A 26391-nucleotide genomic window follows, 5' to 3' on the forward strand; every position below is an offset into this window, starting at 1 on the left:
ACTGAGTCTTTGGTGGATGTAATATAATCTCATCTTAGGTATATATGAGCACAGAACGGCCATTAAAATCCATCACAGACCAAAAGAAGAGACTGATTTTAGGTCAGTCCTTTTTCATTTGGTAACAACAGTAATTCTACTTATAGAAAACAGACTCTCAAATCTCAAAAGTTTAAAGTTTCATTAGAAAAATCATAAAAATAAGAAAAGTATTCATCAAGAATAATAGTATAATTTCATTATCAAATTCATTTAAAACATGAATTACAGTACAGCAAGAGAAGTGACAGCATAAAGTCTTATATAATTTTAAAAACAAACATCACACCAAGTATTTTAGTCCCAAAATGTTTAAACCAAGCATCTGATAATGAGGTATCTTGTTGCTGCCTCTCTTTTATTTGAGGAATATAAAACTTAAGGTCAATCCAAGTTCAAGACCACACCACAGTGCTATCTAGCACATGAATGTGTCCTCCTTTGCTTCTTAGGAAGCGTGATTAGGAGTCATAGCCACAAAATTGAGATTATGATGATGAACTTTTTTTTTTTTTAAGTCTGCCTACTAAGTTCTATCTCTTCTTTCACCCACCCCTGGAATCTCCACCTCCCCTATCAGATTTAGATTTGGGAAGAGGTGATTTTGTTCAAAGTCTCTTAATTTCCTCAGTATTCAAATTATATCTGAGTTTATTTAAAACTTAAAAAAAAGAAAAAAGCTTACCTCTTTTTATTGTTTCATCAAGAAAACGTTAAAACCCTGACAGAAGCTTACCATCTTTTCCAACCCTATTCTATCAAGGACCCAAACAGCTCCCCATTTGCTATAGCAGCAGTGACGGGATGTGCATTACCAGCTCCTGTCAGCACTAGCATGATACCACAGACTGGATCTTTTTCCATTATTTATTCCCAAAAATTAGCAAAATCCTTTGTAATTAGTTGAAATCTATCAGAATAAATTCAGTCTCTGAAGATGAAGCTACTTGAGTTGTTCCATTCTGTTCATGCACATAACAAAAGGCAGAATCATTCATTTATCCTGAAAAAAACTAGACAGTGTGTGTGACAACTGCAAGCGAGGCTGGCTAAGACCCTGCAGCTCAGAGAAATTAAAGCAAAGTGCAAGCTGGAAGTGAGTTCTAAAGTTAAGTCTCCCACTTGAAATTTAATTGCAATAAAGAAGGTTAGAGGAGGATGAATAGGTTCAATGTCTTCAACAATTATCGAGGTGGAAAGCCACCTCTGTGTGCTCCTCCACGGCCCCCTCTAAAGCCACCTCTTTCTCCTCGGAAGTTAGATCGATTTCTTTCTCGTCCACGGCCAGCAGAAGTTCCACCTCTTCCTCCACCTCTGGGAGCTCCACCTCCTCGGTCAGATTTAGATTTGGGAGGAGGTGATTTTGGTCGAAGTCTCTCAATTTCTTCTGTACAACCAGTCAAGTACGAATTAGGAGCACTGAAATAGGATGCATATGTTTCTGCATTGTAGTTGCTATTTGTAAGCGTTGGTCCAACGGTGAGCCAGCCTGAAATGGAGGAAAAAAAGGTTGTACTTTTTATTTGCAATTCTCTCCTCTCTTATTAATTCTTTAGAAGCTAGTTCAAATCCCCAATGCATTCTTAAAGATGTCCCGATCATTCATCCAATACTGATCTCTTTTACAGAATGGCACTTAACTGTGGTCATGTTTTAAAGATTTCACAGGTATATGTCTTGTTTCTCCTCCTGGATTGTAACTTTTGTAAAATATCCTCCTCATCCACGTACTATCTTTTGTGAGAATAGAACTTAGAGAAAAAAAATCCTTTACATTACACTGAGTTTGGGTTTAGTGAAACTGTAATAAATTATATATAATCTTCCTATTTATGTAAATGGTGCCATTTTCTGATTAAAATCTTGGAACCAACTTTTGCTCTACACTTGCTAACTAGAAAATATTCTCAGTTGATAGGTCTGAGAAATTCAGCCACTACCATCTTATTCCCACTCATTCCTATCTTTCCATTTCTACTGCCACCCTCAAATTTAAGCCTTTATTTTTTTTTACAAGGTCAATACCCTACCACATAACACATGTGTAACAGACACACATATGTACTGTAATGATCTCCCAACCTATAGCTTCTTCTCCCTCTAAAAGTGGAAAGCCTAAAGCAAAGCTTAAAACATGTCACTTCTCTGCTCAAAAACGTTCCAACTGTTTCCACAAAGCCCAAATTCATAAATATGAAATCTAAGATCTTTTACAATGATGGCTGAATGAACTTTCCAATAACACTTCTCATTAATGCTTTTCATGAACCTCTAAGTAAAACAATGAACTACTATAGTAACTGTTTCTATACTAACCCCGATTTTTGTGCCCATATTATTTTCTTTTCTATCCTGTCAACCTGTTAAAAATCCCACCCTTCAACATCCAATTCAAATATATTTCTTACATGAAATGAAAAGTATTTCTTCTATCTCAGAATCTCCACTGCACATTATACTTCCGTAGGTAAAAAGCTATTTTGCCAATTATATTGCTAGACAACTTTGCTTGTAATAAGGATATTTTCTGATTGATTAAACTGTCTTTAGAATGGAAGGAACTACAAATACCCAATACAGACACCATGCTCTGGGGTTCTTTGGGTGTGGTGACTCTTACAGACATGCCCTTTGCAGGGGACCCTGAAAATATGCCTCTGGAGCATTACAAGAGACACAGCATTATTTGGGGCAGGTCCAATTATCTGTAAGAACTAGGTTATCTGCAAAATTAGGTTTATAATGTATCTGCCCCATCATCCTTAGGTTATTTCTTAGAAAAGTAGATGCATCATAAAAAGCTATAAAATGAAAAATATTTCACTAGGATCACATTCTAAAATACAGTAGCCATTTCTGTACAATACTTAGTTCATTGTTTTTAAAAACATTCTTAGTTTCTAAAAGTGCACGAATACAGTAAGATTTGTAATAGTTGAAGAAAAAAAGGTCAATTATAATGTGTCTTTTATGTATTACCTGGCAGATATCATGATCAAGAGCACATTCCACACCTATGGGCTCTCACTGACTATTAAATCCATGAGATTTTTATTTGCTGCCTTCTAGTTTGTTTTTTGGCATGTCTGTGGTATTATGGAAGATAATATTCAATATATGTGGAACACCACAAACAAGGAATATGAAACAGAAAATTTAAAGATATAATAAAAATAACTAATACTCTGTCTCCCTTGCTATATTGTCTCTTACATAAAACATGGAAATCTTTGCAGAGTACACTGGCTATAGAAGTCCAAGGGATTCCCCTCTCCTCCAAATTCTGCGTGGCAACATTGTGTTTTACTAGAAATTCTAACGGTATTACTAAGAACACAGTAAGTTTAAAATAGTCTGGCTTGGGTGTGTGGTGGCTCACACTTGTAATCCCAGCAATTTGGAGGCCGAGGCGGGCGATCACTTGGGGTCAGGAGTTCGAGACCAGCTTGGCCAACATGGTGAAACCTCATCTCTACTAAAAATACAAAAAATTAGCCAGGCGTGGTGGCACATGCCTGCAGTCCCAGCTACTCAGGAGGCTGAATCACTTGAACCTGGGAGGTAGGGGTTGCAGTGAGCCAAGATCGTGCCACTGCACTCCAGCCTGGACAACAGAGTGAGAACCGGTCTCAAAAAAAAAAAAAAAAAAAAAAAAAATTGTCTGGCTTCAGAGTGTATTTGACTCACATAGTTATCTGTAAATTTTATTTTAAAGCAATGGTAAATTGTATTCCTAAGGTATATGTGAAATACCTTAGGCTATTTCCTTGAGGAAGAAGTGTATTTGAGGAGCAACTTAATAAACTAAGGTCTTTTTTTTTTTTTTTTTTTGAGACAGGGTCTTACTCTGTCACCCTGGCTGGAGTACAGTGGCACAATCTCGGCTCACTGCAACCTCTGCCTCCCAGGTTCAAGCGATTCTTCTGCCTCAGCCTCCCAAGTAGCTGGGATTACAGGCACACACCAGCACACCCAGCTAATTTTTGTATTTTTAGTAGAGACAGGGTTTCACCATGTTGCCCAGGCTGGTCTCGAACTCTGACCTCAAGTGATCTGCCCACCCTGGCCTCCCAAAGTGCTGGGATTACAGGCGTGAGTCACAGTGCCTGGCCATACATTAAGGTCTCTTGAACAGACTCTCAATTGCACATACTATTATTTATATGGCTAACTCCCAAACATCTACACTTTGATCAATCAAATTTTTCTTCCTTATTTGCATGTAGCTAATACTAAATTTTTGCCAGAGTTTCTTTCTTGAAACTCTTGCCTATTCAATTTCTTTCTTTCTTTTTGTACTAGTAGTTTACAAGTACAAAATTAAACCTGTACCCCTAACCTGAATATCAATCTAAAAATACTTCAGATAGAAAGATAGCAAGTAAATCCAAAGAAAGTAGAAAGAAAATAAAAAAGCAGAAATTAAATGAAAATAAACATGCAACAAGGCAATGAGAAGACAGTCACTGAATAAGAGAAAATATTTGCAAAAAACAAATCTGATAAAGTACTATTCTCCAAAATATACAAGTAACTCTTAAACCTCAACAATAAGAAAACAAACAGCCAAATAAAAAATGGGCCAAAGACCTTAAAAGACATTTCACCAAAAAAGGCATACAGATAGCACACAAGCATATGAAAAGATGTTCTACATCATATGTCATTAGAAAAATGCAAATTAAAACAACAATGTGATACCACTACACACACACTAAAACTGCCAAAATCCTGAACACTGACAACACCAAATGCTGGTGAGGATGTGGAGCAACAGGAACTCTCGCTGCCGGTGGAAATGCAAAATGGTACAGGCACTTCAGAAGACAGTCTTGGCAGTTTCTTACAAAATTAAACATATTCTTACCATACAATCCAGCATTTGTGCTCCTTGGTATTTACCCAAAGGAGCTGAAAACTTATGACCACACAAAAACCTGTACACAGATTTCCATTGTAGCTTATTCATAATTGTCAAAACTTGGAAGATGTCCTTCAGTAGGTAAATGGATACAAAAACTGTGGTACATCCAGTGGAATATTATTCGGCACTAAAAAGAAATGACCTATCAAACCATGAAAAGGAATGGAGAAATCTTAAATGCCAATTACCAAATGAAAGAAGCCAATCCAAAAAGGCTACATACTACACAATTCCAACTATATAACATTCTGACAAAGGCAAATTACGGAGACAGTAAAAAGATAAGTGGTTGTCAAGAGTTGTGGGTAGGAATGAATAAGTGGAGCACAGAGGATTTTTAGGGCAGTGAAACTATTGAGTATGATCCTATAATGGTGGATAGATGTCATTATACATTTGTCTAAACTCATAGAATTACTACACCAAGAGCGAATCCTAATGTAGACTGTGGACTTTGAGTGATTATGACGTGTCAATGTAGGTACATCATTTGTAACAAATGTACCACTCGGTTGGGAGATATTGATAACTAGAAAGGTTCTGCACGTGTGGGGCAGCAGGTATATGGAAAGTCTCTGTGCCTTCCTCTCAATTTTGCTGTGGACCTGAAACTGTTCATATTTAAAGTACAGCAAGAAAAGGAATCAAATGCATAAGAACTTTATTTTACACAGCACCATGTCCTATTTCTTGACATGCATAACCCAAAGAATCATAAAGTTGTTAACTGAGGTCCTACCTGGTCGAATTGTACTATCTCTTCCAAACAGATGAAGGCGTCTTCTACCAAGACAAAAATGCTCAATTATATGAAAAATTTCTACAGGTTTTTCTATATTGCCAATTTCAGGTTCTTCTGTGATAATTAAGTCAATGTCAACATTAGCATGAATGAAGTCCCCGTCTGTGCTACGCTTCACAGTTCCTTTGATCCCCATGAGGCAGTGTTCCTAAATAACAAGAGCAGACCAATTAATCTGTTTTCATCAACGGTCATTCCAAAACCTTTCACATTTCTGATGTCCTCAATTCTAAAACAATCCTCATTTCTCCGAATCTTTGGGATACAGTTATTTCTCTTCTTTTTTGAGACTGGGTCTCGCTCTGTCACCCAGGCTGGAGTACAGTGACATGATCTCAGCTCACTGCAGCCTTGACCTCCCGGGCTCAAGTGATCCCCCCACCTCAGCCTCCCAAGCAGCTGGGACCACAGGAATACACCACCACACCTGGCTGATTTTTAAATTTTCGTAAAGACAGGGTCTCGCCATGTTGCTCAGGCTGGTCTCAAATTCCTGGGCTCAAGTGATCTACCTACCTTGGCCTCCCAAAGTGCTGGGATTACAGAAGTGAGCCACCATTTCTGGTGAGATACAGTTCTATGGGCAACAAAACAACAGGAAAACCTGGATCTCTGGATGAGGAAAGACTGCCATGTAAATAAGAAAAACAAACTCTTTTCTACGCACTCACTTACAACACTCAGTATTTTCAGAATACTTCATTTCTGATTCCAGATGTGTGGGTTTTTCCCATACCAAGCCAATTCTCCACTTCTCCATCAACACTATAATTCAATTCAATTCTGACACTATCTACCCAGTTAGTACAGACCCCACAGGTCAAGGGCTGAGAACCACATGAATGCCCCACCTTCAGATACCAATCACAAGTCCAGATTGTCACCTGTGCTTCTGACCAACTGCCTATAAATCAGAGGTTCCCATGACCTCTTCCTCAGGTTAGATCATTTGCTAGAACAGCTTGAGGAATTCAGGAAAGCTCTTTACTTATTATGACCTATTTATTATAAAAGGATACAACTCAAAAACAGCCAGATGGAAGAGACACATAGTGAAAAGTATGGGGCATGAGGCATGGGGCATGGAGCTGCTGTGCCCTCTCCAAGCAGACCACTGTCCCAGAAACTCCACAGGTTCACCAACCCAGAAGCTCTCCAACTCCTGTCTTGGGATTTTATGGAGGCTTCATTACCTAGGCATGATTCCAGTCCAAAAAAGATTTAATAAGAAAGACCCTCCCACCAGTGGCTCCCTAAAAAGTAAGAACAAAAACTGTTAAAGCCTGATACTAGCAGGGTAGAGTCACAAGAAACAGAAGTTCTCAGGAGTTCTTGTAAAGGAAAAAGAAGGAAAGAAGAGAGAAATACGTCTCTAAGCTGGCCAGCTAGAGTCTTGCTATCTCTTCTTTCTGAGCCTGGAAAAATTCTGTGGGTCAGTGTGATCAAAAGCCTTTACCTAACTTAGAAATACGGCATTTAGGACATGGAGGAATATATACTCCCCTTTCTAGCATGGTGGGGTTGATCTAAGATAATGAATAAAACATTTTAAAACTAATTTGGATGTATTCCTGTAATGCTCAATGTTGTCTTTACAAGTCTAAGAAAAGGACCTTTTCACTAAAGTTAAACAGTATATAGTGATTTGGAAAAGCTTGAGAGAAAATCATGAAAATTTAAAAAAGCAAATCAGTAAAGGCAATACCTTTGTTCTCTGAAAGACAGCCTTTGGATCTAAAGTCTTAGTCTTCCCAGGATTGTTTTTATTGGTTTTAATCCAACAAATATCTTCACACCTTCTGTAACCCCATTTTCGTAAACACTAGAAACAAAAGAATTTTAAACACAAATCCTTAACTTAAAGAAATAAACAATACTTACAATAACCGCCAGCATTAAAAAAAACTTTCTAGAGGTTTCAGACACTATATTCCAAGGTTTCCAGGTAATTTTGTTTCAGTGTAGAATATAAAAAGAAATGCCAGTCTTTAAATATATAGCCATAATACGGAATGCATATATATCTTTTGGATATCAATGTCACATATATAGTTAAATATCAAAACATAGAAAGGATTACATCATCTCCCAATTCTACATTCTGTTGTCATCAATGGACACGGGGTTTTGAATTCTAAGCACTCAGACCTTCTGTAATCACAAAATAATCCAAAACACAATTTGATTCCTGCCACCTCAATATTCTATTCTCTGACAAAGCTATATACTGTTGAAATTTTTCTAAATGCTAACTTCAAATGAGAGTCTTATAAAACCTTATTTCTATATTTAATACAACTGTAAAAATGTTCAAACTTAAAATTGTTACGTGTATCTCTTTGTTGGGTAAAATGGTACTTTCATCTCTATATAATCTAGAAAATAAGAGATGTGAACCTTAATGTCCTAGAAGCTGTTATACATTAACATAAAACAAATACCAGCTAAATGATTGCTCACAGTGACATCTGAAAGTCTACCATATGCCAGTGCTGGTTAGCTGCTGGAAATAAAAACATGAATAAGACACAGTCCCTATCCCCATCAACTTAAGAGTAAAGGAGGGAAAAATAAATAAATAAGTATGGTATTGCTGGTATGATGATCAAGTACATATAAAGATACAGTAGAGGTGGGTTGGGGGCTAGGGGAGGGACAGCATTAGGAGAAATACCTAATGTAGATTACAGGTTGATGGGTGCAGCAAACCACCATGGCACGTGTATGCCTACGTAACAAACCTGCACGTTCTGCACATGTATCCCAGAACTTAAAGTATAATAATAATAATAATAATAGTAATAAAACCTTCCAACAAGCTTCCTTTCCACCACAGGAAATCCTGTTGGGAGTTCGCCCTGAACCAAAAAAAAAAAAGATATAGTAGAGTATAAAACATACACTTTTCAGGAATGCTTATTGGGTAATGTAAGATAACACCTCAAAATGAAACTTAGAATTTTATTTTATTTTATTTTTTGAGACAGAGTCTCACCTAGGCTGGAGTTCAGTGTGGTAGTCTTGGCTCACTGCAACCTCCACCTCTCAGGTTCAAGCGATTCTCATGCCTCAGCTTCCCAAGTGGCTGGGACCCCAAGCACGTGCCACCAAGCCATGCTAATTTTTGCATTTTTAGTAGAGATGGGGTTTCACCATGTTGGCCAGGCTGGTCTTAAACTCCTGGCCTCAAGTGATCTGCCGCCTCTGTCTCTCAAAGTGCTGGGATGACAGACATGAGCCACTGTGCCCACCAGAATTTTATTTTAAAATCTCCAAAATCAAGATCAATATCTGTTCCTGTTACTAAATATTTATTTTGCACCAGGTGTCATTAACATCACTATGACCTAAATTCTACATGTCCTAATCCACTAATTTATCAAAAGATTATGAGTATTTCTCACGCTGAATTATTTTTTTAAATCATTTTTCGCCAAACTCTCACCAGTATGATAAACTGCTACATAAGCAAATAAGATAAAAACCTCCTGGATGGCTACTCAGGAGGCTGAAGTAGGAGAATTGCTTCAACTGGGAAGCAGAGTTTTGCAGTGAGCCAAGATCACACCACTGCACTCCAGCATGGGCGACAGAGCAAGGCTCTGTCTCAAAAAAAAAAAAAAAAAAAAAAAAAAGATAAAAACCTCCTAATCATTTTCAATCTAATTTGGGGAATGAGAGGAAAGATCAAAGTCAGATATTAAAGTTAAAACAAAGTAAATACCAATATACCTATAAAAACATGTATGTTTCGCTCTTACTTTTCTATAGCATCTTGAAGAGCCACCACCAAAAAAATGGAGATATCCAACTGAAATACAGTTATAGTCTACCGTGGAGTTAATAAATGATGGCAGCAATGATGTTACCCAACAGCCTTACTATTTATATAAAGAATATAAAGTAATTGTAGAATTTCAGAATTTGGGCACAATCTTATTTCCATATAATCATACTTATTATCTCATATAATCCTACTTAAATTTTTCAATTGTCAAATGGATACCTCCCCAAATTGGAATCATTAAATGAGATAGTTTGGTGTATAATAACTAATATGTCATAAAAACGTAAAGTGTCAACCAATAAAATGTGATGAAATTGAGACCCTCAAGAGTGAGTATCTTTTTGCCCAAAGTCTTACTGTTGCATAGCAGCTGAATTGAGAGCAAAATTAAGACTTCTGATACCTAGTCATAATACTGTTGTTATTCTTGTTTAAAACAGCATATATATTATTTTGTTCCTTTTGGCGAAGGCCAATCAGGGCCAGGGGTGGTGGCTCATGCCCGTAATCCTAACACTTTGGGAGGCTGAGGTGGGAGGATCCCTTGAGCCCAGGAGTTTGGGGCCAGCCTGGGAAACATAACAAGACCTCATCTCTACAAATACTAAAAAAATTAGCCAGGGGTGGTGGTGTGCTTGTGGTCCCAACTATTAAGAGGCTGAGGTGGGAAAACTGCTTGAGTCCAGGAGGTCGAGGCTGCAGTAAGCCACAATTGTGCCACTGTACTCCAGCCTGGGCAATACAGTTGGTACCTTGTCTCAAAAAAAAAAAAAAAAAAAAATCCAATAAAAAAATAAAAAATAAAAAAGCTGTGAAATACAATTAAATACTAGATACTTAAAATAAGTTCAGGTATTATAACTTCTTTCTCATTCATTCATGTCTTCTATATGCTGTGTTACTTTTCCAATTTTATTTGACTTCCATTTGGATTTCAGGAGCCAATGCTCCTGAATACTTTTAGCTACTCATAGAAAACTTTTTAGCTACTCATAAAGAATTGTAAATGATACCAAGCAGCTCATTTTTGAGGTATAATTTGGAGTTTCAAATCTTTAACCTGTTCTCTTCCTGTACTTGTAATGAAGTGTCTTTTGAAAGAGCTACACATTCATCCCCAGTGCTGGTAAACTAACTTACAAGTATTGCCTTTCTTACGTTCTTTTCTGGACAGTTTTTTTCTCACTGTTTTAGAATTATTTAAGAAACAAAGGACAAAATAACATCCACTTTCAAACATCCTATGCAACATACTGTTACATTTTTTTCTTATTAATTTAAAAATCCACTTTATAAAAGCACCATCTTACCACTCTTCCAAGGTCCAACCCCTCTCCAGAACCACACCAGAGAAAAATAAATGATCGAGGTGCTGCAATCTCATCAATTTCTAACTTCATAATCTGTAAGAAATCAAAACAATATTGCATGAAAGTATTTTGTTTCCCATTCATCCTAAATCCAAAAGAACAACAATTAAGATTTATTAGGATAGATGTGTTCCTTAAGTGTATTAGTTTCCATTAGGAACTATAATAGAAAATAAATGTTATCCTTAAACTTACTTGTTCTATTGTTTTGTTACTTTATATACAAACAACACACACATGTGTGCACATATATACATATATACACTTGCTTTTATATGGAAAGAGCTTATAGGAAACAATAGCTATAGACTTATGGAATCTTTTAAGATGGAGCTTGAGACAGATTCTCCAGCAATGTTTTATCATTTACTGAAAAAGAACGAAGCACTTAACTGAGCCCAATGTTAGGGACAAAATTAAAATAAAATATAACAATAAGTGTTTTGGGAGGACTGTGATATCCAGTGTCTACAGAAGAACTTCTCAATAAATCAATATACATATTTTGCTACGATTACTACTTTAAGTCTGAAATGCCAAAAAAAAAAATTCTCTTTTGACACTAATTCTAAAAGTTAAGTGTTGATACTTTAATGCTTGTGTTCTTAAGTAAAACACAATGACCACTACTGACTCTAACATGAAAAAGAACACCTGTGAAACCCACTTTTCTTATTTACATTTTGTTTATTACATTAACTACTGGCACTTTCTTTAGGACAGTATCTCATAAAAGTTAAAGAGCTTAGGGCTCTGGGGCTAGACAAAATTTTTCAGTATGCCAGCCAGAGTTGAAGTACAGTGAAATTAAACTGAAATCAAGAATTTGCATATAAAATAGAATTTCTTTATTTTAAAAACTGTATTAGTTTATCGTATATAATTGAAACTCTTGTACCTTCACTGCTGAAACCTCACGGATTGGCTAGAGAAAACAAAATTCTGCCTAATTATTAATAAAGGACATAATCAGATTCATTGTTTAAGTTTTTTCTTTTGATAAAACTGATAAAAAATGGTTTTTAATATTAATATTCAACTTTAATGAGGATATGGCTAACTAGACATTCTTAAACTCTACTGAAAGGAATGTAAATTTATACCCATCTGGAAAACTTCTCTGCAATAAATACAAGAGCATTAAGTCTTTAATCTTAAGTCTTAGAAATACTACATTCTGTGCACTTTTCTGATTTTTCAACAATAAACACAGATAACACTTTAAACAGGGAAGGGGAAAAACTTTTACATTATAGGAGCCATGCAAATGTAAATAAAAGTGCTAGGAATATTAAAGCTAATAGGAAAAGCTTCAAGGAAGAGGAAGAATTAGAGGTAAATCTTGGAAAAATAGATATTACCAAGAGTAGTAACTACCATTAACTCAGAAAGGGACATGCAAAGATTCCAATCCATTTCCTAAGAAACATGTCTTCCAGTTTCAGTCCTTTCCTTGCCCCACATCTTTTCTAGAAGTGCAGGACGCTCCTGATTACACTCTCCTTGAAACTCACTGTTCCCTTGGTTTCCATTACATTCATACTCTCCTGGTTCTCTTCATTCATCACTGAACAACTCATTTTTAAATTTCTTTTATATGTAGTCTTTAAATGTAAATGTTTTCCCAGGCTTTACTGTCAGTCCACATTTTTATCCTGAGACACGATCCCAGGATAAACTCATCTATTTACATGGATTTTATGTGATAATCCTCTAAAATATGTATTTTGAAACCAGATCTGCCTGTCCTTAGAGTTTCATATTTTACTCCTATGACCTATTCCATTTGAACGTCTCAGATATACCTAGAAATCAACTTGTTCAGTATTATTTAACCTCTCTAATCCTGCTCATCTTCTGAAACTCACTCTGTTGGTGATAATTCAATCCACCTATCCCAAGATAGAAACCCTGAGTTATCCTTAACTCTTCCCCTCATCCCAATCACTCAATCTTACCAAATCTACCTCCTAAACATTACTGAATGTATCACCTTCTTTCCATTCCTACTATTACCCTAATTCAGCGTGCCTTCATCTCAGCATTAGGTTACTCTAAGAAAAGAGTCTTCTAATTATTCTCCTTTTTCCAGAATTTTTTTTTTTTTTTTTGAGACGGAGTCTTGCTGTGTCGCCCAGGCTGGAGTGCAATGGCGTAATCTCAGCTCACTGCAACCTCTGCTTCCCGGGTTCAAGCTATTCTCCTGCCTCAGCCTCCCGAGTAGCTGGGATTACAGGTGCGTGCCACCACACCCAGCTAATTTTTGTATTTTTAGTAGAGATAGGGTTTCACCATGTTGGTCAGTCTGGTCTCAAACTCCTGACCTCATGATCCACCCGCCTCAGCCTCCCAAAGTGCTGGATTACAGGCATGAGCCACCACAGCCTGCCATTTTTCCAGAATTCTTTCCCAGACTCTAGCCCAGCTTCCAAACACCAATCTGACCTTTTCACTAAACTGGTTAAAACTCTTCAAAGACTTATTAATGTCTTCAGAATAAAAGTCCAAACTCCTAACACATCACCTCAAGATAGTCCCAATCTGTGTTCCAACAATACCAACCTACATACAGGACCTCCACCCCACAACCAGATAGTCGTTTGCCTCCATCCCTTCTGTTCTTGTTGTTTCTTCAGCTTGTAACCCCAGTCCCACATCTTTCTTGGCTAATTCCAACTAATCTATTTATATTGTTCAGGTGTCACCTCCTCTATGTTCCTATGTCCCATCTACCCTGGTTTGGTCAGTTGTTCTTATGTCATCTTATGCAAGACTCCATCATTTAATCAACAAAATTGTAATTATGTGTCCATACAGGCTATTTATCCATACTTTACTACATGGTAAGCTGTTTAAAGAGTAGAAATCATGTTTTTATATATATAAAAAAACTCTGATGTTTACTGAAACTAATCAAATGCAGAATGAATTATGAATCATTCTGTTTTTAAACTCCTCTAACTATATAGCCAAGGACTCTAAGACCAAAATTTTGAGTCTTCTACAGCCTATTCACTTGCTATCTGCTCAATTTTTGCCTCGAAAAGAAGAATCAAATTAAAGATAATGTAATATTAGTCAATGTACCTTGGACCTTCAGCTATAATTTACACTATAAATCTGTATTTATAATCCCTATAAAAGTAGGGATGATATTTATTATCTCACTTTCTGACCAAATACACATATTCATTTGAAAATAAATAATTCATTACAATGTAGAAAGTTTGATCATACATCATCCCAAGTCCAGCATTTTTCATTAGCAGTGATGCCAGTTTCTCTGTAATATTCTTCTAAAGGGGGTTCCAGAAGAATCACATCAAATTTGGGTGTTAGTTCTCTGATGTCAAAGGCTTCTATATCGGCTTGTAAGTACCTATTTGATTAAAGCATTAAAAATGAGGTTTTTTTAAAAATGCTTTTTAAATAAGATTTTCAAATACCTTAACAGATGGTAATGAAAGAAATGTCTTAGATATCACTAAACATTATTACTAAACACTATTTACAAAGTAATCAGTAAGCTAATTACTAAAGGCCTTTTTATTGAGTCTTTTTTTCTTCAGTATCGACTTCAACCATCTACCAGTGATCTTTCTTAAGACATGAACGTAATTAAACTACATAGTAAAAGTCCTATTATTCCCCATGTACACCCAGAATATATTCTTCTCTCAATATTAAAAATCCATACTCAAATGTATCTCTGAAACCCTTTCCATCCTCAGCTGAATTTTCTAAGGAATATCACATTGTTTTATTCTTAATTGTTTAGCTAGAAAACCCATTTCTCTGTAAGCTTTAAATTCTTCCCCCTAAAACACAGTTTTCAAATAGTTTTCTTTTATTAGTTTTTTTATTAGTAAAAATGTTTCTAAAGAGTCTTTTCATGCTACCTAATATAAGTTAGTACTGGCCTTTGCTGAAAAGTTATTTTCACATAGCATGAAAATATTTTAAATTTAAAATACTTTAAATGTAAATGGGTGTTTGTTTTTTTTTTTTTTTTGTTAGACAAGGTCTCACTATATTGCTCAGGCTGAATGCTGTGGCTATTCACAGGCCTGATTATAGAGTACTACATTCTCAAACTCCTGGGCTCAAGTGATCTTCCCACCTCAACATCTCATTAAAGGTGTATTTTAGGCCAGGTATGGTGGCTCATGCCTATAATACCAACACTTTGGGAGGCCAATGTGGGAGAATCAATTGACCCCAGGAGTTTGAGACCAGCCTGGGCAACACAGTGAGACCCTGTCTCTATTTAAATAAATAAATAAGTAAATAAGCAAGCAAGTAAAGGTGTATTTTAAAATACGATGAATATTACAGTATACTTAGACTTCCTCTCCACATACTAAAACATTCTGTGGTGCTTCTAATGACTTACAGAATACATTTTTTTTTTTTTTTTTTGAGACAGAGTCTCACTCTGTCACCAGGCTGGAGCGCAGTGGCACAATCTCGGCTCACTGCAAACTCCACCTCCTGGGTTCAAGCGATTCTGTCTCAGCCTCTGCCTCCCGAATAGCTGGGACTACAGGTGTGCGCCACCACACCGAGCTAATTTTTGTATTTGTAATAGAGACAGGGTTTCACCATGTTGGCTAAGACGGTCTTGATCTGTTGATCTAATGATCCGCCCACCTCAGACTCCCAAAGTGCTGGGATTACAGGTGTGAGCCACCGCACCCGGCCCAAAATACATTTTATCGTATCATTAAATGTACAAAACATTCAAAGCTAAATTCTCCAATTTCAGAGATCTCATATACATTTCTGAGGAAAACATTATTCTGTTTAGCAACGGTTGAAATGAATTATCATATTCCAAATTGTTAAGAATAGTATCTTAGAATGCTAAGCTGTAATTAATATGTTTTCTTCCTTTCCTGAATCTAAGTTTTCTAAGCTTCCTTTAACAAACAAATTACTTGACAAGAAGTCATTTAAAGGCATTTTAAGTAAGCTATCAAGAATATGGAGTCTCACTCTGTCACCCAGGCTAAAGTGCAATGGTGCGATCTCGGCTCACTGCAACCTCTGCCTCCCAGGTTCAAACGATTCTGCTGCCTCAGCCTCCCGAGTAGCTGGGATTACAGGCACGCGTCACCATGCCCAGCTAATTTTTGTATTTTTAGTAGAGATGGGGTTTCAGCACGTTGGGCATGTTGGTCTCAAACTCCTGACCTCAGGTGATCCACCTGCCTCAGCCTCCCAAAGTGCTGGGATTAGAGGGGTGAGCCACCATGCCCGACTTGGATGACTTTTAAGAAGAAAAAATATTTAGAGGCACTTTAAGCAAATTATCTGAAAAGCTGAAAAAAAACTGAGAGCCCATGTGAACTCAGCACCAGAGTTTCAAATTAACGTTTTTGCTATAATGAAGAAATAGGGCTCAGTGCGGTGGCTCATGCCTGTAATCCCAGCATTTTGAGGCTGACGGGGGCAAATCACCCAAGGTCAGGAGTTTGAGACCAGCCTGAGCAGCATGGTGAAACCCCGTCTCTACTAAAAATACAAAAATTAGCCAGGCATGGTGTGTGTGCCAAAAATTAGCCAGGCATGGTGGTGTGTGCCTGTAATCCTAGCTCTTCAGAAGGCTGAGGCATGAGAATCACTTGAACCCGGGAGGTAGGGCCTGCAGTGAGCCGAGATCGCGCCACTACACTCCACGCTCCAGCCTGGACAACAGAGCGAGACTCCATCTCAAAAAAAAAAGAAAGAAAGAAAGAAAAGAAAGAAAAGAAAAGAAAGAAAAGAAAGAAAGAAAGAAAGAAAGAAAGAAAGAAAGAGCCAAGAGTGATGGCTGAAACACCTGTAGTCCAGCTGAGGTGGGTGGATTGCTTGAGCCCAGGAGATGGACACAAGCCTGGGCAACATAATGAGCACCAGCCTTCAAAAAACAAAAAGGCAGAGAGAAGAAACAGAGTAATAAAGCATGTTAACATAAGTGTCAAATTTAGGAAAAAGAAAAAAGGTTACAGGATAAACAAACATACTTTAAGCCTGAGTTGGGAATAAACAGTAATTGAATAAAAATACTTACATAGGAGGAGTGTTAGATTTAGCTATTAACTCATCCTTTAGCCTGATGAGCTCCCTCAGTTTAGGATATTCTTCAAATCTGTCAGCTAAACCTGAGCAGAAAAAACAGTAAATTCCGAATTCAACTCAATTGAAGTTAGTATCAGTAATTCAAAAGTTATGAGCCCTCTCAAGAAAACAAAATAATACACATGCCACTTGACTCATATCTTTAAGGAAGCTTAATTTCTAATAATTTTAAATAATATGCATGCAGATTTCATAACTAATGACATGCAAGTAAAAACCCAGACGTTCGCCGGGCGCGGTGGCTCACGCCTGTAATCTCAGCACTTTGGGAGGCTGAGGCGGGCGGATCACGAGGTCAGGAAATCGAGACCATCCTGGCAGACACGGTGAAACTCCGTCTCTACTAAAAATACAAAAAATTAGCCAGGCGTGGTGGCGGGCGCCTGTAGTCCCAGCTACTCGGGAGGCTGAGGCAGGAGAATGGCGTGAACCCAGGAGGCGGCGCTTGCAGTGAGCTGAGATCACACCACTGCACTCCAGCCTGGGCGGCAGAGCGAGACTCCATCTCAAAAAAAAAAAAAAAAAAAAAAAAAAAGAAAAAAAAAACAAACCCAGATGTTCTAAAACCCAGTCCAAGTCAATAAGCCACTTGATATCACATATTTATTAAGTTAAACAATCACCCCTAGCATCCAGTTTAACATTCAGGAAAAAAGAAAAAAACAACTACCTTTCTTGTGTGATTCTTTTCCCCCTTCCTCTTAGCTAAAAAAAAAAAATTTCTTATCCTAAAGAACCTGATTGTTAAGATTTTTACTTAATTTCTTGGATAGTTATTCGAAGCAAAGAAAATGAGTGTTTCTTTTCTTCCCAAACAGGAAGCATATTTATAACAACATAAATTATATGAACTTCCTAATTTAAAAACCAGAAGTACAAATATTAGTAACTTTAATATCAAAGAAAAAAAGAAAACGATTTTGTAAAGCTTCCTCAATCAGTGGTTGCAGATCACATTTCAAATAAAATGAATTTGAAGATTTTATTACAGTCAAGTTTCAAGACAGCAGAGTCAGCTTCTAATCATCTATAAAACAGAAGGTACAACTTTTCCTCAATCTGTATAGTTTTCTAAGTATGTTTTCTTTGCCTTGGGGAGGCAGGTATCCTAAGAGCAGAGCAGTTTATATCTAAATTTGGTTATACAATTTAACCATAAATTTTTATGCTACATCTACATTTTGCTTATAAAAACATTAAAATTAGTCTATTTCAAGAGTAATGTTGCTTGAAAAACTAAATTTGATTATATCAAAAAGAGTGTTTGTGCTACAAAATATACTATCAAGAAAGTGACCCACAGAATGCGAGAAAATATTTGCAAATTATTCATCAGGTAAGAGACTTGTACTCAGAATATGTAAAAAATACACGCCCACATCCACACACAAAGAGAATATATAAAAGACTCTTGTTATTCAATAGTAAAAAGAAATAATTTAAAAATACACAAAGTATTAGGATATTTCTCTAAAAAAGATATTTAAATGGCCAATAAGCATAAAGAAAAGATGCTTAGTATCATTAGTCACTAGGCAAATGCAAATCAAAACCACAATAAAATACCACTTCACACTTACTAGGATGGCTACAATAAAAAATAGATAATAGTAAGTGCCCAAGATGTGAAGAAATTGGAACCATCATATATTGTTAGTAAAAATGTAAAATCAGGCAGCTGCTTGGAAACACATGTGAGTAGTTGTCAGAAAGGTAAACATATACGATAGCATATTACTTGGCAATTTAAAAACATGAAGTACAGGCACATGCTTCAACGTCGATGACCCTTAAAAATACGCTAAGTGAAAGAAGCCAGTGACAAACCACCACACACTGTATAATTTCATTTATATGAAATGTCCAAAATAGGCAAATGTATAGAAATAGAAAGTACATCAGCAGATACTTAAGGCTGAGAAGGGGTAGATGAGACAGGAAATGGGGACTGACTGCTAATGGGTACAGGGCTTCCTTAGGGGAGATGCAAATGTTCTAGTATAGATTATGAAAATAGTCGCACAATTCTGTGGATACATTAAAAAAAAAACTCTTTAAGTGAGTGAATTGTACAGTATATAAGTATTATCTCAATAAATCTGTCTAAAATGCAAGAATAGGCATAGTACCAAATGGAGCCAAAAAGAAACAAACAAAAAAATAGTAATATCGATTATAGAAAATACGGGCCCTGTAGGGCCTGGCATGGTGGCTCACGCCTGTAATCTCAGCACTTTGGGAGGCCGAGGCAGGCAGATCACCTGAGGTCTCAGGAGTTCCAGACCAGCCTGGCCAAAATGGTGAAACCTCGTCTCTACTAAAAACACAAAAATTATCCAGGCACTGTGGTGGGTGCCTGTAATCCCAGCTACTTGGGAGGCTGAGGCAGGAGAATCGCTTGAATCTGGGAGGCAAAGGTTGCAGTGAGCCAAGAGATCTCACCCCACTGCACTCCAGCCTGAGCAACACAGCAAGGCTCCGTCTCAAAAAAAAAAAAAAAAAGAAAGAAAAAGAAGGTATACCAGAAGCACTGAGAACAAAAAAAAGATGTCAAGCTGGAAAAATAATTTTGTTAGAAATATCCACAAATTGGATAAATTACATGCATGTAATTGAGAGTCAGCAATAGCGTATTCCAAATAAATCTGACAAATCTGACATACCTACATCCCTGATGAAATTCTGAGGTCTATGTCCAGTGTCTACAAAATGTTGGCAGTAATCATTATGGGGATTTAAGCTCTGTGTTCCCTAAATTAAAAAATAAAATTAAATTTGTAACATGCATTGTAATGGCAGATAAATTATCTCTGTACTGTTTTCTATTACAAGGTCATATAAAATGCAATCAATTGATAGATTTAAAAATTAGTAATATTTGAAAATACAACTAAAATTATTACTTTTCAGTAGCTACTGATATTAATATACTGTTATCTCACACTAAATAACCAAATACCAGAAGACTATTTCATAAGTAATTTTAAATAATCTTTATTTTATAACAATGATCCCTCAGTAATTGAAAAATATCTTGAAGACAAACAGGTATTTAAAATCTTTTCAGGTATAAGCTTAAATATGAAGAGTTACAAAATTTGAAAGTTATTTATTTTACCTTAAGAAAAGTACTAGAATCTTTGTAAATCTCTTCTTCATATGGCAAATTTTCTTCATCCTGTTGCATTTCTAGTTCATCCTTGAAAAACATAAGATTAAGTAAATATTTTACAAATAAGGGCTATTTCTCTAATTATCACATCCTGATTAAAACTCAACATATTTTATTTCCTTAAGATTTAATAAATGTTTTAAATTAGCATTAAAGTCAAACACTGAAGTCTTTGCTTTCCCATCATTAGATCTAGCTAGTTGATTATTTTCATAAAAAAATTTCCTCACTATCATAAATAATAATTACTGTCAGTACTATTTTGTTGGTTGATTTGTCTAAAACTAATTATCTCATATACAATACTATATAAGTGTTAGAGTCTAGTTTGAGTCATGAAAGATATGACCACCAATGTTGCAATATGAAACTGCTAAGCTTAAAGGTCAAAAAGGTTAGAATATCAGCAACTGCATATAGTTCCACCTAAAATAATCACTAACATTTTAATTAATAAAAAAAGTCTCAAACATTTAAGTTACATATTATCAGAACTGCAACATATAAGACAATATTCACAGGATTAGGTATTATTTCACTGAACTTTCAAGAGATTTTATTGAAACTATACATTCTTATCTCTATTATATACAATTAACTTGAAAAAACAAAAGTAAGTTTTTTGGACCATAATACTTTCAACTATTTCAACTAAATATTGTAATTACAAGTTAGAAGTTGGGTTTTTCCTGAGCCTCTTTCAGAAATATTTCTACAATGTAGTCTAGGCCATAAATCTTAAAAATATCTTGATTGTACTATCCAATATTGTTAACATGGAATAACAACTCCTCAAAAAAGATGACTGCAGCTTCTCAAAATCTGATCCAATCAATTACCCAAAGTTTTGTGGTTTTTCTTTTTTTGGGAGACAGAGTCACTCTGCTGCCCAGGCTGGAGTGCAGTGGCATGGTCTCGGCTCACTGCAACCTCTGCCTCCCGGGTTCAAGCAATTCTCCTGCCTCAGCCACCTGAGTAGCTGGGATTATAGGAGTGTGCCACCATGCCCAGCTAATTTTTTGTATTTTTAGTAGAGACAGGGTTTCACCATGTTAGCCAGGAGGGTCTTAAACTCCTGACTTCAAGTGATCTGCACGTCTTGGCCTCCCAAAGTGCTGGGATTACAAGCGTGAGGCACCACACTGGGCCCAAAGTTTATGATACATTTATATCCTCAGTCATCTTTAAGAATATTATTGCCTACTGCTGGCCAGGCATGGTGGCTCACGCCTATAATCCCAGCACTTTGGGAGGCCGAGGCGGGTGGATCACGAGGTCAGGAGTTAGAGACGGGCCTGGCCAATATGGTGAAACCCTGTCTCTACTAAAAATACAAAAATAGCCAGGCGTGGTGGTGCGTGCCTGTAGTCCTAGGACTCGGGAGGCTGAGAAAGAAGAAAGAAGAATAGCTTGAAACCGGGAGGCGGAAGTTGCAATGAGCTGAGATCACGCCACTGCACTCCAGCCTGAGTGACAGAGTGAGACTCCGTCTCACAAAAAAAAAAAAAAAAGAATATTATTACCTAGTTCTTACCAGACATGTTAAGTGCCTCATATATATAACCTAATTTAATCTACACAACTCTCGCATTAAGATAAGAAAACTGGCAGGGCATGGTGGCTCACACCTATAATCCCAGCACTCTGGGAGGCCAAGGCAGGTGGATCACCAGCTAAAGTGATCAAGACCATCCTGGCCAACATGGTGAATCCTCAACTCTACTAAAAATACAAAAATTAGCTGGGCATGGTGGTGCACGCCTGTAGTCCCAGCTACTTGGGAGGCTGAGGCAGAAGAATCCCTTAGAATCCAGGAGGTGGAGGCTGCAGTGAGCCAAGATTGTGCCATTACACTCCAGCCTGGTGACAGACCGAGACTCCGTCTCAAAAAAAAAAAAAAAAAAAAAGAAAAGATAAGAAAACTGATAAAATGGTCTTAATGTAACTGGTGATAACATATGCCACTGACAATTATTTTAGCACATCTTAAAATTAGGCTTTCCATCAAATTCGTTTTCCTGGATATGAATCTATCATTTGGATTTATGTTTTCTTTGACCATAAACTTATTTCACGCTCTACTTGCCTTATATTCTTCCATTTTGTCTTCATCTGTCTCTCCTTCATCCAGATACTTACGTTTTGCATTTGGAGCAGAGGTATCATAGGAAGCCCTGAAAAATAAACAGAAATATCACCCACAAATATATACAAGATGTATAAATGTATCTATTAATAATAATAAAGAGGTTATAAAAACAGAATAAGACAAATTTTTCCTGATTAAATAATATCTATCTATGCAGTTTATAAGTCATCCAAAAAGTCAAATAACCTGATTGATAATTCTGTGTTTCGTTTTTATGAGAAAGCAACCAAATGAGAAAAGAAGCTGCCATAAGGGACATATTGAAAATAAATTTATATAGTATGTATTATTTTAATCTGTTTTGAGCAAAACAGATGTCCAAATTGAAAACTAGAATAACGAAAAAATTTTGAAATGCTTTCTGAACTACCAAATAAATACCACTTTTAGGATAAAGTATATTTTCTTTTATAAAAATTTTTAGGCCGGGCATGGTGGCTCATGCCTGTAATCCCAGCACTTTGGGAGGCCGAGGCAGGCGGATCAAAAAGTCAAGAGATCGAGACCAGCCTAGCTAACATGATGAAACCCCATGTTTACTAAAAATACAAAAATTAGCTGGGGGTGGTGGCACACACCTGTAGTCCCAGCTACTTGGGAGGCTGAGGCAGGAGAATCGCTTCAACCCTGGAGGCAGAGGTTGCAGTGAGCCGAGATCGTGCCACTGCACTCAAGCCTGGTGACAGAGTGAGACTCCATCTCCAAAAAAAAATTTTTAAATACATTTGTTTATTTATAGTATATATGCTAATTCTTAGTCTAACATTCCATTTTCTAAGTACTTTACAAATGGGAACTTACTATCCTCAGAAAATAAATATTTCATAATTAATGAACTGACAATAAAAACCATTGTGTCTAAAATCATTATTTTGATGCTTTTCTTAATACACTACATACCTACCTAGGGTTATTTATTAAAACAGTAATCCTTTCACAGTTTTTTTTTTTTTTTTTTGAGACAGAGTCTCACTCTGTCTCCCAGGCTGGAGTGCAGTGGCACAATCTTGGCTCAGCTCACTACAATCTCCGCCTCCCGGTTTCAAGCAATTCTACTGCCTCAGCCTCCCCTGTAGCTGGGATTACAGGAGCCTGCCATCACTTCTGGCTAATTTTTGTATTTTTAGTAGAGGTGGGGTTTCACCATGTTGGCCAGACTGGCCTCGAACTCCTGACTTCCTGGGCTCAAGTGATCCACCTGCCTCGGCACAGTGGCTCATACCTGTAATCTCAGCACTTTGGGAGGCCAAGGCAGGTGTACCACTTGAGCCCAGGAAGTCGAGGCTGCAGTGAGCCATAATCATGCTACTGTACTCCAGCCTAGCCAGCCTAAGCAACAGAGTGAAACCCTGCCTCAAAAAAAAAAAAAAAAAAAAAAATTATTTGACTGACCTGCAAGTTTCTCTGGTTTCAGCAATTTCTCTCTGCTCATCTTTGCTATTTAACACGGCACCAATGCTGTCAGCACTTTCAGCTCCCAACTGAGAAAAGGCAAAATCAGAAATTAGATTACAATGCATTGGATAGCCTTTCTGGGCATTTGTAGCAGCATTTAACATATTACTTAAAAAACAAAAACACCTTAATTCACACACACACACACACACACAACAATGAATTAATCAGCTTGCAAGACAAACTGGAAAAACCCTGGAAAAAAACTGCATTAATTAAGAATGAGTTTGACAGCTGGCAAAACATTTTATGCTTTCAGTTATACAGCTGCTCCTTGATGATGAGGTTATGTCCTGATAAACCCACTGTAAGTTGAAAGTAAATCTGTTTCAAAATAAATGTTGTAAATGCGTTTCCAACTTACAATATTTTCCACTTATGATGGGTTTATCAGGACATAACTCCATCGTAAGTCAATGAGCAGCCTGGATGCCTATCACTCTCAAACCATCATAAAGTCAATTGTTAAGTCAAATGATAGTAAGTCTGGAACCATCTGTATTTCAAAATAACACACTTTAGCCAATTTCCTGTGAAGTAATATACACAATTTAATACAAATTGAGCATTCCAAATCTGAAAATCCAAAATCCAAAATGCTCCAAAATCTGGAACTTTTTGAGTACCGACATGACATTCAAAGGAAATGGTCACTGAAGCATTCAGATTTTGAGTTTTGGTATTTGGCATGCTCAACCAGTAAGTAATATGCGAATATTCCAAATCCTGAAAAAAACCTGAAATCCAAAACACTTCTGGCCCAAGCATTTCAGATAAGAGATATTCAACCTGCAATAGCAATAACTAAAAAAAGCAGATAAGACAGTGTTTGCACAGGGTTGTGGGTACCATGTTAAACATTTTGTAGGCATCAGCTTATATAATGTAACTTATTTATCCTATGCTCTAATAAAAATCTATCCAGTTTTCCTCAAGCTAAATCTTACTATTTATAGACACAAGGCTGAACTTTACTACCTTAAAATGGTAACATAATTTTGTTTGGCAGTTGGGAAAATTTTGCAAAATACAAACAAATGTAAACAAATAATGGTTATAAGGCTGGCTAACGAAAGTGCAACCAATTCATAAAAGACTTTAAAAGCTAGAGCCCCTGGCATCTGTTGAGTGTAAAACACTCAACAAATAATTGTCCTATGAATGTATCTTGAGTCAAATAGAAGTGTGAATTCAATATTAAGGAGTAAAACATCTTCTGTGGTAGCAACAAAGAGCTACTGAACATTTTTGAAGATAATACGATAAAACAAGTTGGGGAAAAGAAGACTTAGAAAGGATACTTGATTTGCCCAAGATCGTAATGCCAGCAGGATAAGGAACAAAGGAACAAATCTGATTCCAAGTTCCCACGGTTTTAGCCGTATTCCACAAATCTGTTCATCAGATCACAAAGAGGATAGGTTTCAGAAGTCCATTTACTAAAACCAAGTTTCATTACTGAAAAATAACAGCAAGATGACTAACTACAGTCTATGACATAGCATTGCTCCTATCACTTTTACTGATCTGAATACTAGAATGGAAAATACAGCCTCGATTTTAAGTAGAACTGTGCACAATCTGTATTTTCTGCATGTGCACTCTACTAATTAGCAAATGTTAACTTACTCATACACAAGAAAGAAGTGAAGGACAATGGTTTAGAAGGCAAGCTTTGGGGAGACAAACCTAGGTTCTATTTCCCAGCAGAGAAGTGAGCGACCAGGAGTAAAATTCCTTAACCTATGGAGCCTATTTCATTACTTGATAAGTGAAGATAATAATACCTGTTTCAGGAGATTATTGTGACTAACACAGAGTAAGATTTCAAATACTAACTGTGGATGTGACAAGGATACTCTATAGAATCTAAAATTTACACTCAGGCTACTTCCAGTGTTGTCTTCAGAAAGATGTCAAAGAAAATACTGTAAACGTATTTCATAATGAAACCACAATCTCAAGAATTTGGGGCTGACGACGAAGAAAAAGTAAGAAATAGATGACCATTTAAACAGTGAAGAGAAATGTAGGGGATAACATGACATCCTGGCGTGAACATGCCAGACACTCGGTGGGAGTTTCACAAAGCTTAAAGGCTAATCCTGGCATTCGGTTAGCACCACAAAGACCGCGGAAGGAACTGTAAAAACATTCGAATCTCCGCGAAAATTGAGAACTACAAAGGGAGAACTAGGGATCAGGATCGCAGGACCAGAAAGGCCTTAACAGCAGCAGGTAGAGAGGGGACAGAAAAAGGCGGGGTGTGGAGGGAGGAGGCGGCGGCGCACTTGCATTCTCTATCCCTCCCACAGGGGCCCCCAAGGCCGCGGACCTGCTGCGCGAGGAGCTGTCGCCGTAACTTCTGCCGCTCCCGGATCTCCTGCAAGCGGCTATCCATGTTCCAAATCCTGCTTTTCACTACCCCAAGTACTTGTCAATCGCCAGTAAACCCTTGTCCAACCTTTCTTCCGAGCCTGTGAAACACAATAGTCACCGGGAGCTTACGAACAGAGTGTCCTCACAGCTTTCCGCAGTAGAGACTTCCGGCGCGGCCGGAATTGGCTCACTTG

The 26391-nt window shown here is 37.1% G+C and overlaps 1 protein-coding gene across 1 annotated transcript; it reads right to left on the bottom strand.

Moving 5' to 3' along the window:
• Positions 1 to 212: 212 nt before the first annotated feature.
• On the bottom strand, positions 213 to 26385 carry METTL14 (methyltransferase 14, N6-adenosine-methyltransferase non-catalytic subunit). Its single transcript, XM_055274727.2, has 11 exons — positions 26154 to 26385; positions 23756 to 23844; positions 22301 to 22388; positions 20161 to 20241; positions 19706 to 19793; positions 16975 to 17065; positions 14160 to 14301; positions 10863 to 10955; positions 7471 to 7587; positions 5703 to 5913; positions 213 to 1528 (listed from the first exon to the last, which is right to left on the bottom strand). The coding sequence occupies exons 1-11, from the start codon at positions 26217 to 26219 to the stop codon at positions 1224 to 1226; spliced, it is 1371 nt and encodes a 456-aa protein (XP_055130702.1). The 5' UTR covers positions 26220 to 26385; the 3' UTR covers positions 213 to 1223.
• Between the last annotated feature and the right edge of the window lie 6 nt (positions 26386 to 26391).

The sequence above is a fragment of the Symphalangus syndactylus genome, chromosome 4, assembly GCF_028878055.3.
Source record: "Symphalangus syndactylus isolate Jambi chromosome 4, NHGRI_mSymSyn1-v2.1_pri, whole genome shotgun sequence".
Classification (NCBI taxonomy): Eukaryota; Metazoa; Chordata; class Mammalia; order Primates; family Hylobatidae; genus Symphalangus; species Symphalangus syndactylus.